General features: G+C 43.5%; 1 protein-coding gene across 1 annotated transcript in view; it reads left to right on the forward strand.

The window, feature by feature from the left end:
- Positions 1 to 15159, forward strand: part of WRN (WRN RecQ like helicase) — a 46492-nt gene that overhangs the window by 11150 nt on the left and 20183 nt on the right. The window contains 14 exon segments of the mRNA XM_074588588.1: positions 1408 to 1480; positions 2426 to 2534; positions 3099 to 3513; positions 4166 to 4246; positions 5444 to 5588; positions 6783 to 6858; positions 7888 to 7955; positions 8315 to 8423; positions 10188 to 10256; positions 10797 to 10879; positions 12041 to 12147; positions 12889 to 13076; positions 13866 to 14043; positions 14636 to 14817. Of these exon segments, the coding sequence (XP_074444689.1) occupies positions 1408 to 1480; positions 2426 to 2534; positions 3099 to 3513; positions 4166 to 4246; positions 5444 to 5588; positions 6783 to 6858; positions 7888 to 7955; positions 8315 to 8423; positions 10188 to 10256; positions 10797 to 10879; positions 12041 to 12147; positions 12889 to 13076; positions 13866 to 14043; positions 14636 to 14817 (1883 nt within the window).

Raw genomic sequence — 15159 nt, forward strand, 5'->3', positions numbered from 1 at the left:
CGCGGGCGCCAACAAGTATTTCTGAGGAGCGTCTGTCCGTTTGGACTTGCTTCGAGGTATTGCCTCGGGGAAGTGAGTTTTGATGGCGCAGTCGGGTGAACTGTATATCTGTCTGTCAGGAGTAAGCCTGAATTCTTGCAGTGTGATTATCTCAGGTTATAGGTTTTACATGGCTGATGTGAGTTGAAGTACAATAATCACTTACGGAAGCGAAGAGTGGGTAGTTATTTTTCGGTTCCCTTGTCTGCAGGTGTTTGCCGTAGCTGGTCACCACTCTTGGATGTGTTTTCTACTGGGGGTTTTGGTCATCTTTCTTTGGCTGTCTGTGAACCAAAATCCTGATAAAGATAATATGTGAGGTAAAATTAATAGGCAACTTTGAAGAAATACAGCTTTCTCCAGTGGCTAATACAGCAAAACCTCAGCATGGATTACTGGGAAGGGTAATTTAGTTGCATATGAACTCGTGTAGCTCCGCAGAAGTCTCTGCGTTTTCATCACTTCGAAAAACGTGTAGTTTTCCCACAGTTCTGTGAAGGGGTTTACCAGCACGCTGCCTGCTTCCTGGGAGAAAGCTGTTCTTTGTGGCAGCAAAATAAAATGCTTTCACGCTTTTATTTCTGTGATGAGGTTTAGGTAGAGGAAGGGAAGTGGGACTAGCGGTCCATTTTATTTTCTGACTCATTTTTTTTATGGTTTAGTTAAAAGTTAAACTGTGGAGGGGTTAGCAGCTGTTAAAAACCCAAACCGGTAAGGAAAGACCTCTATTTCTGGTGCCTGGTGCAGCTGCTCTAACCAGCTTTTTCCAGTCTTGCTACGCTCTGTTCACCTGGCCTGCCTCTTGGAGCCCCCCAGGAGAACACAAGGGAGTAACTTGTTTCTTTCTCTTTCCTCTTTAAGATGCTTTGGTTAACATGTGTAGCCTAATTAGCACATTCCTGGCTTTAGGCTGCATTTTCTTGTTAGAACTTATTATTCGTATCAAGGGAAATATTAAGCGCACAGAATCTATCTGAGTAAGTTCAGAGCTATTCTCTCGGAGCGCTACATAAAATCTGCATGAGGTGGAGCAGATGGTGAGGACGGGAGAGGAATTCTTGGAGCCCTCTGTTTTGCAGCTAATTTCCTAAGATAACCGTGCTGGGATGTATATAAGAGTACCCGCTACAATGTGGACCCCGAGTCAGGACTTTGCGAAAGCGTTCTGTAAAACGTGACCTGGTTGCCATGGGCGATGCAGTAAGGCAGACCACTGGCCAGTGTACAGCGTGAACCAACAACTCCGAATTTGATGTTCGCAATGTATTTGTGCCATGGCTTGCTGAATTAATTCTTGGGGGTTTTTTTGTTTAGTCTAAGATGTTGTTTCCCTGAAGAGTACTAACTCCCCCCCCCTTTCTTTTGCAGGCTGGATACATCATTTATCAAAAGCTGAAAAATATGGATAACAGTGAGCGGAAATTCTTTTGTGTAAGAAGAGGTAAATTATACGTCCAAGCATAAGGAAATTATTCAATGTACAGTTGAATATTCTCTTTCCCGACAGATTTTTTTTTTGTTTTTCCCCTAGTATCTTTGTGTCAGGACTGTCTGGCTTCTTGGTGATTAGTGGTTGCTTCCAGAGAGAGCAGACTGTAAAGGCTCTTGGATGACCTGGGTTACCATGCTGTGTAACTTATTTTCCATGGTGACGTAGGAATGCAGTCTTGCTATGTTGTTTGTTTCTGTTGTATACAGTGATGGTAAGAATTCCTGCTGTCATTCCGGTTTGTTTATGGAAATGCTTCAGTGAGTTAATGGCAATTCTGCTGTTGCAGGGACAAAAATGTAGTTTAAGAAGAAATAAAACCACTGAAAAAAAAAAAAGGCGTTACGAAGTAATGCTTTTCTTGAGGCGTATAAACAGGACCCATGTTTTTTAGGGTGGCTTAGCACTGTTTGATTAGAAAAATGATGCTAAAATCTTGTTTGGTTCTGTGCTTGATAAGAAAAGCTAAGTATTGCATGTAGCTTATGGTTGAAGAAGAGGCGCAGGGAGTTTATTTCCTTGTTGTACTGGCTGAATTTTACTTTTCTATCAAAGTGGCAGTACTGTCCTCTTAATACAAGATGCCGGTTTTTTGGCTTTGGTTTAGTCAGCATATCTCTGTTAGCAGCTCTTTTTTCTGGAAGCCGGAGGGTATACCGGGAAAGGATCCCTTCGTAATGGTCCCGTTCTGTATCCTTTTTCCCTGAGCGTGTGTAACAGGCCGCTGGAAGAGACGCGATGCTGAAGTACATGGAAGCTTGGCTTGATTTTTAAGCGCTGGAAAAGGCTGTCTTATCTGTAGATCTTGTAGAAATGTGGTTACTTGAATGGAACTTATTTATGTAGAGATCTTAGACCTCAATTACTGTGAAATAACTCTGATGACGCTTCTTATAGATGGCGTGTCAGAGGGTGTGAAGGAGCGCTTGACTTCCCTAGCTGAAGAGATAACAGACCTGGCTTCTCGCATCCCTGACTCTTCTGGACAATTTGAAAATTGGCAGAGGTTAGATTTTTGACAGCTTGTCTCTACTTTACCTGCAAGATTGTTTTTCTGCTCTTGATCCGTGAGGTTCCACAGCGCAAAACACGTGGGTGTTAACAGCCATCTCTGTGCGTCCATTTCCAAGAAAAAGCACAGTATACTGCATGGGAAAACATTCTTTGTATGTTGGAACGTAGTTTTTCACTGGTCTGATTGCCATGGGTTTGACACTGAGCTTTGAATCAGTTTCTTCTTGCTGAAATGCACAGCTTCTTTCATAAATACTCAGGACTCTTGCACGTCTTAACTACTGGAAGTCTGGAGACTTGATACAAGCATGGGGGTGATAACACCAAACCGTGTTTTCAGAGAGTCTGTATAGCGTAAAGTGTAAGGAAATCTCACTTTCTTCTCACGGAAGTGGAATGCCGGTAGTATACGAGTGATGAACCTTTATATGTGAAATTCTGGCCAAACTATCTGGAGAAGGAGGCTGCTTTAGAATCCTCGGTCGTGCTTGTGGCTAAGATGTATGTAGTAACTGCCTTCGTCATTTTGGTTTGCCTTTCTTGTTTTACCTTCTAGGGCTGTGGAAATACTAGCTGACATAACAGCGAATGTAAATACCTTAAGAAGCACGCTGTTGGGTTCAGGTTCCCATTCTGAAGCGGAGAGGAGCTGTGGCGCAGCGCCAACAAATCTTGAGGCAAAGTCAGCAGATGTCAAAGCAGAGAAAGTTGAAAAGCCTGAATTTGCTAAAGAACTTGAAGGTGACTTCAACATCTGCTCTGATGCTACGCTTGCTGGCCTCTGGGAGGGAGATGGCAATGAAGAAGAGGCGGAGAGAGATAATGCTGTTGTGGAAGATGGGGCTGCAGCAGCCAGCTCTAAGGACGCAGCAGACAGAGATGACTTCATGTCCCTAGACATTACTGAGCAAGAACTTGAGATCTTGGAACGTCAAGCTGCAGAAGAATTGCTCAACGAAGCTGCACCTGAGGTAAGGAGAAAAGCCCTTGTTAATCACGGATGCTTAGCGGAGGAAGTGATCTCATCTGTAGTAGTTTTCCCCCAAGATTTTAAAGGTCTGGTCCCAAGAGACTATTAAGATGGACTAGAAGAAGGGCTCAGTCGGGAAAGTGTTTGTGGAGGTAGTCCAGCACTGAGCCGCTCTTCAGTCTTGTGGGTGGAAAGACTAATGCTGAATACAGAGGCTCTAGGTAGTCGGATTAGTTTCCCTCTTTCGGTTGCTAAAACGTTAGCAAATAATTTCTTGTGGTATGGGGACAAATTCTGCACCTGAGCATCTCCAACTCGGCCATGAAGGAAAAGCACATCTTTTTCTAAGGGATCTGTAAATAGCAGTCCTCCTAGTGCATTGATGCTCTTAAATCAGGTTATAATTTCCTTATGGTCCAAGCGTTTTGCGCATCTGGTGATACTACTGGTTTTGTCCCTTGGCTATAGGGCCTTGTTATGTTCCAATATTTCTTTCAGATGTCTTTTTCATGGGCAACTTCAGAGCTGAATGTTGAGCTTAGCTATTTTGGGGAAGAAGTAAAAGCATAGAGAGAAATGGTTTATAGTATGTCCAGAAGGTTGAAAGGTTGTGTGTAAAATAGAAATAACTCTGATAAGAATATTTTTTTTAGGAGGCATGTTCCACAGACAACGAACAGAATATTTCCTGTGTCATTGAAAGTGATGAAGAACTGGAAATGGAGATGCTTAAAGTGAGTGCCTCAAGGTTTTGTTTTTTCCTCAATTTTTTTTGTAGTGAGGATGCTCTTGGGTGACAGTGGAGCTTGGTGTAGTTGAGGGGAGGGAATGTGAAGCAAAACGGTGTTGCTTACAGAAGGTGGGTGGAAGACAGATGACTGTGTGGATACCTAAAGAATTTAATTTACTAGTGTTAGACTTCAATATTGCTTGCATCCTACTGCGTCTTTACTGTACCAGCTTGGGTTTGATCCAGCCACTTCCTGCATTTGAGTAGTTGATCATTCATGAACTGCTGTGCTCCGAGTGTTGTGCCTTCAAACCCTTGTCTGAGGGCTCGAGCTAACCTGGGCTGTAGATCAAATTGCTTTGTAGCCATGTTCTGCAGACTTCTTTTGAAGTGTTTTACTGGTGTGGCTTCTGTTTCCTGAAAAGAAGACTTAAATGTTGAGTTTGGGTTTTTTTTCCTTACCCTGCCTTTTTTCCTGATTCCCCCAGATTGAGTGCTATATGTATTTTGAGTCCAGTGACCAAACAACTCCACCAGAGCAGTTGCAAATGTTTGTGTGCTTGTACACACGTGAAGGTCAAGTGTGTCGCTTACAGCTCAGTAGGAAGCAAGACTCAAAAGGTCTGCGGGGGGAAAAAAGTTGAATTTTCTTCTAGGGAAGGACCAGGTCTCTTCTGGATGGTTCTCGGTGCTGTGTGTCAATCTTCTATAAATGCAGTTTTGGTCCATAAAGCTAACTTGAGTAGAAGGGATTAATTGGTGTTCCTCTGAGTACCATGTTTTGGAAACTGAGTGTAACATGACATTGGTATCCCATCCTTCCCGTTCTTGTGACTAGCCTTCTAAGTCACTTCCCAGTGAGAACTGTGCCTTCATCTAGTTGACAGTCAAAAAAACCAACATCAACCCCAACAACTGACTTCATAAAATAACACATTTTAATGTCTTCAAAATATCAAAGACTTTTTTCAAAAAAGAAACAAAACCCAGTTGTAACGGTATCCAGGAGATGGCTCTTTGAATGTAAATGCTACTGGTGGAGTAGTTTGACCCCTGTGCTTTTCTTTGTGCCGTGTGCCAACAGATCTAAGTTACGCCATGAGTAGATTAAAGCTCATATGTCCCTATATCATATTAGCTCAGACATACATTGTATCTCCCCTTTCCTGCTCCGAAATGACTTTGTCTCCTGATTTCTCAGTCTGTAGAAGACGTAGACAATTCCAAAGGAGCTTTAACTGAAAGAGAGTACAATAAAGCCAGGAAAACTCCTGACACAGAATTGAACGTCGTACTAGATGGCGATGAAGATGAAGGCGTTGAGGAAGAAGAGGAGGAATGTTTGGGTATGTTTGAAATCACAGTGCACGATTTAAATTAAAAAAAAAAAAATAAAATCTGCTATCTATAGAAGCAGATGTGGAAGCACAGTGACACTTTCTGCTTGGTTTCTTAAAGCAGAAAGTTAAAGCTTCTCCGGGTTTCAAAAGAAGTACTTGTCTGCGTATCAAGGTGAAAACTTAAAGATGTCCTTGTCAAACCATAGCTGACTCCGGCCATGATCAGTAGGCGTTACGTATGCTGAATACAAGTAAAACCGATTTGGGGATGTGGAGTTCACGCAGAATTGAGGGGACCTATTCAGAAAACACCAGATAAGAAAGCGGTACCTCCGCTATATGCTTTTGTTGTTCCACTACTGCTGTTCCATGATAGAATACTCAGGATGCTTTGGCTTGGAGGTGATCTTGACCTAATGCTTTGGAGCTGGCCCGTGGAGACAAATCCAATGGAGAAAAGAGGCTGAAATGTGAGGTGAAATACACCTTGGCTTCTTTGGGCCATGTGAAACCTTCCTTCCCGTGTTGTGTAAGTTAAACTGCGGACCTCGTCGCTGAAAGTAACAGCATCAGCCGGGAGAAGAGGCGCTCGCTTCCTCCGAGCAGAACGTGGGCTGCTAGATGGGGAGGGATGAGTTAATTGTTTCTTTGTTCAGCTCATCTCTAAACAATAGCCAGGCAGGCTATTAATGGGGAATGTGTGCTTGCCCAACAGACAAAAACTAGATGGAAATATCATACTTTCTACTGCTGAATCTTAATTATAAATTTCAACGGAGATCTCGAATAAGTTTCTTTGGTGTTCACGGCAAGACCATGACTTTGTTAGCCGCTCACGTATTGATTAGTGTAACTTCAGTAGGGCCTTTAATAAAGGTATGCCTAGTAAAACATCGTTGGTTCTGAACACGTTCCGAAAATGCAGCTAAGCGTTACAATAGCTATTGCTTTATTATCTCATTAATCAAGCCATATGTTCTCCCCCTCATGCAGGGTCTCTGAGGAGCTTTTTAAGTCCTTTATTCTAGCCCATAAATATCTTGAGTTTGATGTCTCTCTCTCTTTCACTGGAGTTGCCTAAAGCTTAGGCCCTGGGCGTCACTAACCATGAGCAGACTGTTGTTTGTTGAGACAGTGCTTTGCCTTTTTAAAACTTAATCACGACGAACTCTTTTTTTTTTTTCCTCTCTCCCACTAAAGATCCACTGCTGCCACTACCTAGCGAAAGCCACATCGCATGTCTGAAGACGCATTTTGGGCATTCTTCTTTCAAACCGTAAGTATACATTTTGTTAAAATGTACGCTCTAGGGTTTGTTTTCTTTCACTTTTTTCAACTTGGATGACTTTCTTTTTATTAGTACTTAGTCAGAAAACCTCTAACAGACTAGGACCTGTGCAAAAATCCCCAGGAAAAGAAAAGCGGTCTTGCCACAACAAGATGTCAAAATAAATCTTAAGGAGTGGGAACTGCAGTGCTCTACTCTCACAGTAGAGGATGAGTTTCTTGACTCTTCTGATGGCATATCTCCTGTGATCGCAGCTTTTTTGTATCAGGTGTAGTTCAGGTGTGTTAAACAGCAAGTGAAAAACCGCACAGATATTGTTCTCTGTACGATAAACTTCCTTAATCTGGTTCTCCTTTATGTGGCTCTAAGGAGAGGCAGGCTTCTGGCTACCCAGCGTGGCGTAGTCTCAGTGCAGTAGGCGCTTATATACTCGAGTGTTGCTATTGCAGTTCTTAAATTCCATGGGAATGGGATGAAATCATCCTGGATGACTGGCGGTGGAATGCTTTCTGTGCAAGCTTAAAGGCAACACTTGCGGGGGGAAGCCGTTTTACTCAAAACATTTGGTACGCTTTTGGAAACAGGGGCAGGGGGATGTTTTTTTTTTAATTGACTGCAGTTATGTCCACTTGCAAGACCAAAGAAGGATGACAATTGATTGGCAAAATGCAAGGTCCTGTCCCGCAATCTCTTGCGTTGAAGATAACCGTGTTTTTTTCAGTGTTTGTGGATCGGTTATTAACGTATGGGAGACGGGGTTTGTTTCGTGATCTTCTCTGAATGTCTGTATCAAATTGTTTCTCGCCTGAGCGCTGTTAGAAATCCCCGCTGTAACCCTGGTGGGACTACCTGCAGTAGTTGGAGCGTTTGAGCGGTCGCAGCATGCGAAGAGAATAATCTATAAGGCAGTCGGAAGGGTTTCTTTAACCTGAAACTCAACTGAACGTGCAGTTTGGCAGAACTTAAGCGTTATGTGTGGTGGCAAAAATAAAACGTTCCCCTTTGCTTAATTTAAAGGGTCCAGTGGAAAGTGATCCATTCTGTTCTCGAAGACAGAAGAGATAATCTTGTTGTCATGGCAACTGGTAAGTTACCTTTACATCCGAAGACACGGCGAAAAATCTTTTCCTTTTTGGGGAGAGTGGGACTCAAACTTGGAGACTGTCCATGTGGCTCATATGAGCTGGGTGCTCTGATTGAGACTGTGTAAGTTGGAGCCAGCTACGCTGGCTCCTTCTCTTTCCGTCCTAGCCTTTGTCACCGACCTTGCTGTAGAGAGGGGTATCGAATGGATGCTGACCATATTTATCTCCCGCTTTTGTTCCTCTGCTAGCGGAACAAATGCCACTTTTTTTTTTAGAGTTGAACAAGGCGTTGGAATTCCAGCTGTATGTTATAGCTGCATAGAAAACATGATGTTTCACTTCTGCCTTTTTTCTTTAAGGCTATGGAAAAAGCTTGTGCTACCAGTTTCCTCCTGTTTACACTGGATTTACAGGAATTGTCATCTGTCCTCTTATCTCCTTGATGGAGGACCAGGTGCTGCAGCTGACGTAAGTAACACGGTAGTAACAAGCTGCTGCTGCTGTATTTCCTGTGGAAACCCACGGGTTCTGCTTGTGGCATTTGTTGGCGTTTAAGGTTGCAGCTTTATACAGCAAGCGGTCTGCGCGTCAGCTACAACGCATACATTTCTCAGGGAACACATGCAAACGGTGTAAATAGTCTAAGGTGGCTGGATTTGCCAATTATGTCAACTGTAGGCTGAACTAACGAAGGACCTGTGCTGGTGGGTGGCTCCTGAAGGTGGATCCTTTTTAAGCATTTCTGGATTCACAGGCCCTTTTCGCATGGACCGAACTGCTGCAGGAGCTTCACAGGCTATTTGAGACGGAGAACTGTGTCAAAACTTGGTAGAGCTTCCTTCGGGCCTGAGAAGTAACATGTGAACAACACGCAGCTGAAAGCTCTAGGCTGCTCAGATCAAAGTTATGGCACAGATTTAGGGCAAAGATGGCAAAGACGGGTGGTGTGGTAGGTCTCCTGACACCTGGCCTTTTCACTTCTTAAAAGGTCTGATGGGGGAACTGGTGGGTGACATAAAATTGCTCTTACATGAGCAGTTACAGGTGTGGTCAAGATAAATCCCTTTGATTTTAATACCTGATAATCCTTTCTCTACGTGTACTTGCTTTCCGTTACGACAGCTATTCACTCCTGACACTCTTTTTCCATTTAAGCTGTGGGTATCGTGCTGAGTTGTCTGGTTTCATTCCTGCCTTTTCCAACTTGGAAAGAACAGGTCTTTTGTGAAAGAGGGCATATGAAGACTTGTGGGGTTTTTTTGAAGTGAGGAACATCAATTAGGTGCGGTATTTTCTGCTGCGCATCACGACTGTGCGCAGATGAATGGCTGGGCAGCCTAAGCTGGCTCTACAGCCAGCTCCTCGACTGAGTATTAATCAGCGGGGTGTCTCCATGTATTCAGCTGCTTCTTTGGCTTCCGTACTGTTTTTCTGACTGGAAAGGGTTTATTCACTACCTTCTCAGCGGGTCATTCGTTTTGAAGGCCGAGGAGGCTGAATTTCTACAACCTCATGCAATTCAGTAAGCTGACTGTTGGTCTGGGTGCAGGTCTGCCGAGGACGGAAACACGGAGGGACGAGTGGGGAGAAGCAAGGGAAGCAAAGGGCTGTAATAAAACGTGATAAATAACCAAGTTAAGAGAGAACTTGAGTTAAGAGGACAGGGGTTGCGGGGTCCTGAAAGAGGTCAGATATGAAGTGGCTGAGCTGGTAAGGGTAACTATTGAATCTGTCATTAAAAAGCAGCCACCTGATTGACAATTAGCGGGTGCGGCACCAGTAGCTTGCAAAAGATTGAAAGGTGGGGGGGGGGGAAAAATTGCATGTCGGTAAGGCCTGTATCCAAATTTGATGAATTGCATGAGATAATAGCTAAAGAAAACAACTACTGTGTTTTTTTTACTTTGGGTGTTTTATTAGTAAACTTTGCTCTTGTGCAAAGAACATGGTCTTTATTTCTCTAATTCCTTATTGCGCTGATCAAGTGTGTGTGTGTTGTGGGGGACAGCTGGAGGGGAAGTGGAAAAGCAATTCGGGTGGGAGGAATAGCCACTCTCCTGCTCTTGCTTTTTCAAAAGGTTTTCTTCCCCCCCAACAAAGATCCTTGAAAGAAAGTCTTCTCTGACCCCGCAGCTTGAACTTCCTTTGTGAAGTGCCGGCATAGGCTGAAAGGGAAGGCAGAGAGCCTTGAGAGCACTGTGCTTTTTGTGACCGTGCTCTTTATTTCTGCAGGATGTCGGAGATTCCGGCTTGTTTGCTTGGTTCGGCTCAGTCAAAAAACATCACAGAATGCATCAAAGCGTAAGTCTTAGCCAAGCTTTCTGGGACTGCGGGTTCTGAGGGAGTTGTATTTGAGAGGTGGGATGCCTCCCTGATAGGACATGGCTGGAACTCTGGTTTCTGGCCCAGGTCTGGAAGCTGGCACTCACTGATATCTCTTGCGGTCACCCAGGCTGGGTGTGTGGTGGGAGGCTATAGCCACCCTCTTGGGCCTTCTGGCTGGGGAGAAAGGGGCTTGTTCGCTTTATGTTGCGATTTGTACGGGATTTTACGCAGGTCTTAGACCTGCAGCTGTAACCAGGTCATGACAACAGTCCCTTCTGGTTCTAAAGGCTAGTAAATCTCTCCGCTGTCTTCCTTTTCCTCTGACGCTGTGTACTACCTTGCTTTCCTACGGATCTGGAATGCTTTCTGCGGCCTTCACTTCTTTTCTCTTTTTGCCTGTCCAGAAGCCTGTACTTCTCATTTATATCTTCTAGACAATTGCGGTTTTGTTCCCTTTGGTTGAGTCGTCTGGGGTTTTTCCTTCTGCGACAGTGTAATTTTTTTTTGTTGTTTCAGCGGTCAGTACAGAGTCATATACATGACTCCAGAGTTCTGTTCAGGGAACTTACAGTTACTTCAGGATCTCGACCAAACTATTGGTAAGTTGGAGATGAGTTGGCGGGCAGCTTAAATTCGTAATTACGTTGAAACTTTTTTTAATGCTTGAACGCTTTTCACCAGTTTCTTACCAAGAGTGAGCTCAGAGGCTAGTGTAGTGACTGCCAATAAATGGTGTCAGAAGATCCTGTCATTGATGAAAAAAAGATCATACATGAGTAGTGTCTTAGCGTGGTCTCGGCATGGGAAGGTTAGACAAGTTACTGGGAACAGAGGTGTTAAAACGCTGATCTCCAAATCACAGGAAATGTATATCCCTTAATATTTAGCTTTTTAAGTACTCTGATCTTTCGTAGAATGCAACAATGAAATTGCGTTTTGAAACACTATAGAGCGCTTTAAAAATTCTCTTTTCATCCAATGTGATACAGCTGATGCATTTTTTAGTAGGGTAAATTGAAGGCACATAAACTCCAAAACTTAGTTATTTTTTTTTACGAAGGAACTGAGTTTCTAGTGCTGTAGGCAGGGAGGACTGTCTAAGGGAGAAGACGAGACATCTGAATTTCTGGAGTCCCAAGAAACTGTATGCTTGGGCTCCCTGACTCTAGGACGCTTTGAATATGTGGATTACAACGGGATATCTGTACTCAAGGGTTGTTTTTTTGTTTCTTTCTAATTCAGAAGATGTAAGGTTATCTTCTAGGGGCATCTTTAACCCCTGTCTTGTTATATCTTTCTGGCCTGCCTTGCACTTACCTCTTCAGCGCAGACCTGAGATACTCAGGCTTTGTTTCACAATCCAGAAAATAAAACTAATGACATCTGTAATCAGCACTTGTGACTTATTATTAAGAAAGTCTGGGAAGGAGGGAGTGGGAAAAGGCCCTGTCAGAGGTAGCTCAAGCTTTTGACCCGTTGTGAAGGATGCTGAAGATCTGGAGCTTGGAGAAGGAAGAAGAGATGGGGGGAGGAGGGGGAGGCTGTAAAAGTTATTAAGCCTTTTCACAAAAGAGGCCGTGATAAAAATGGGCCTGGGGAGTTGGTACAACGGAAGACGTCTAGAAACAAAAATTTAAGTGGACTGTTGCTGCCTCTTCAGGAGAGCTTGACATTGAGCAGGATGGGGTGTATGTATTTTGTCATCTCCTGTGTTGGTTTGTCGTCTTGATGTGTTCACGCTGTGGTTTTGTGCCCACCAGGTATTACCCTCATCGCTGTTGATGAAGCGCATTGCATTTCCGAGTGGGGCCATGACTTCAGAAATTCCTTCAGAAGTTTAGGCTCCTTAAAGAAGGCTCTGCCATCGGTGAGGTTCTGATGTGTTTGATGTCCAATGTAAGAGGAAGGGTACTACGTTTCATATGATGGTTTGAAATATCAGTCTCTTGACGTTGCTCTTCGGTTGCGTTTGCCGTGTTGTTTTGGAGTTTATGTGGTCCCTGTCGGTGACTGATCTTTGTGGGTTTTTTCCCAAACGCTTAAATGAAGGATATTCTGAACCTGGACTACCAGAAACTTCTGAGAATTAAATTGCTGCTTTGGATACTCACGCTGTAGAAGATGTTCCTAAGCTTCTGGTTTAATATCGAGGGATTCATTTTTTTAAACTGGCTAGCTGAGTGGCTTGCAAGAATAAGCGACTGTGATTTCTGGACGCTCCTCGAATACTTGCTGCATAAGCTCAAAAACTTAAGCTGGAACTTTACATGCTGCTCTTGGAAGTTTTGTCCTTCTTCCCTAAATTTAGCCAACCACATTAGAAAATTAGTGAAGACAAAACTAAAAAAAGCACGTATTCAGATCAAGCCATATATTTCAACAGTGTTCTGTCCCTGTCTAATCTTCAGAACAGTGTAGACCAAAGCTTTAAAAAGCTAAATATTAAGTATATTTTTCAAATAATTGAGCTGATCCGGTGATCACAAACAAAGCGCCTGTTTTCACGCTATTTCAGTTTTGACTTTTGTTTTTTGGTTAAAAAAAAAAAAACAAAAAAACCCAAACAACTAATTGAGTTCTCAAGACTTTCTTCTACTTCTCACCGCAGGTTCCCATTGTTGCTTTAACTGCCACTGCAAGTCCATCGATTAGAGAAGACATCGTGAATTGTCTGCACCTGAAGAATCCCCAGGTCACGTGCACTAGTTTTGACAGACCTAACCTGTACTTAGAAGTTGGACGACAAAGTGGAAATACGCTTAGGGATTTGAAGCAGTTCCTTACTAGGAAAGGAAGGTGAGGCTTTAAGCCTGTTTTCTTTGATCCCTCAGATACACTTCAGTGTTCTGGAGTTTTGGGAGTGTCTGCTAAAAACTGGTAGCAGTCTTAAACTGATTTGGTGAGGAGGAGCCTGGGCTTTCTGGGTAGCTTGGCTCTGATAACATGCTAGTAATATGTATCGTGTCCTGTGTTGTCGTGCCCACTCCCCTCTCCCAATTCAAAAGGCTTTTGAAGCAAGGAGCGATGGACTCTTGCTGTTTGCATGTTGCTAACTTAAGGATCTCTCTTGATAAATCTCAAGGATTTTTTTTTAATAAAGCAAATTTCAGCAGGTGAACAGCAGGCTTTCTCTGTTAGCAGGCCGGGTGGCGTACCCGTTCTGGCTCTCTCCTTGCAAGCTACAATGTGTGCCTCCACAGCAATATAAATGAATTTCTTACTGCTCAGTTGTACCTTGTTACGTAAATGTAGACCTTTCAAAAGTGACAGCTGTGAAAGCGTATTTCCTGGTGACTCTAAGGAAACTGGGAAGCCTTATCCTGCTGCTTCTACAGAGACCAAAGTCTTCTGTGTTTTGCAAAATAAACTTAAGAACATCAAATAACTTCCAAGCTCATTTTTTCCCAAAGGACAGACAACCTGTGTATGAGTGGACCAGTTAAAATACACTTCAATTGCTAAATCCTCAAGAAGGTGAACTGCTGGACAAAAAAAACTACGTTGCCTTTTCAGCTAGGTTCAGTCAGGCTTTTTGCAGAAGGGTGGCTTCTGTTCTGTGTCTTTACATCTTGCTGTTATTTACAGCAGTTCTGCGTATGAGTTTGAAGGCCCCACTATCATCTACTGCCCTTCAAGAAAGGCCACTGAACAGGTTGTGTCCGAACTGATGAAACTTGGTGTGGCCTGCGGTGCATACCATGCTGGTATGGGAATCAAACAAAGGAGAGAGACCCATCACCGGTTCATGAGGGATGAAATTCAGGTACGTAGGAAACCAGGTCTGCTTGGTCCTATTTATTATTGTAGGGTTTCTGGTAGAAGAAAGGATTTGAATATCAGCGTGTGTTTCCCTGTGTCTGTCTCCAATTCCGGGCAAAGAAATGGCCAGTCCATGCTAACAGTAATAAGATCCCTGGCTTATATTTGAAATTCTTTTAAGTGTCTAAAAAGATGCGTAGCACTTGAGGAAAATAGCGGTAGCTGGAACAGTATCACAAATTCTGCGAGCTGCTTTCTTCCTCCTGCAGCTAAGCAGGCAAAGAGTTATCCTGAGACTGCTTGTGTTCCCCTTCGCTGTAGGTTTTGTGCCTTTTGTTTGAGAATAACCGCTTGAAGACACTCTAGCGTTTGCCACAACGTGTCATCGCTCTCACCCTTATAATCCTGTGCTCGTGCTCTGACCAAAATCAGACTTAACAGAAATGTGGATGTCAACTGTGAGCTTGAGGCCATTGTAATTTAGGCTGGATTTGGAGTCTGTAGCAAAAAATTGTCGCCAAAGCGTGTGAGCATTAATCCAGGCAGGTTCTTGATGACCGTTTCAAAACGTTTGGCATGTGGCTTCTGTTTTGTAGTGTGTTGTGGCTACGGTGGCATTTGGGATGGGCATCAATAAAGCAGATATCCGGATGGTTATTCATTACGGTGCCCCTAAGGAAATGGAATCCTATTATCAAGAAATTGGGCGAGCTGGTCGCGATGGGCTTCCTGCTTCCTGTCACGTCTTGTGGACCGCAACGGACTTGGCTTTTAACAGGTAAATAAATGACCGAAGACAACTGCTTTGACAGGGAGAGCCAAAATATAGCAAAAGAAAAAGGAACAGGGTGGGAGGGTGGGTATGGCTGAAAACGTGATTGATGTTTTTGGGGTAGTTCCAAGTCCTTCCCTGCATACGTACCGTACTAAGTATGCTCTACTTCTCCTAGAAGATAATCCACAAGGTTGACTAATGTTAACGAGTCGGTCCTTGTTCCGGTTCGGCTTTCTGAAGATGCTTTGCAAGGCAGGCGGTGATAAAACCTTGCCATTTGCCTTGTAAATCACCTTGACCTGCTTTTATACACATTATCACCCCTTAAGATTGCTGATGCTGTGG

The sequence above is a fragment of the Larus michahellis genome, chromosome 5 (genome assembly GCF_964199755.1).
Source record: "Larus michahellis chromosome 5, bLarMic1.1, whole genome shotgun sequence".
NCBI classification, from domain to species: domain Eukaryota; kingdom Metazoa; phylum Chordata; class Aves; order Charadriiformes; family Laridae; genus Larus; species Larus michahellis.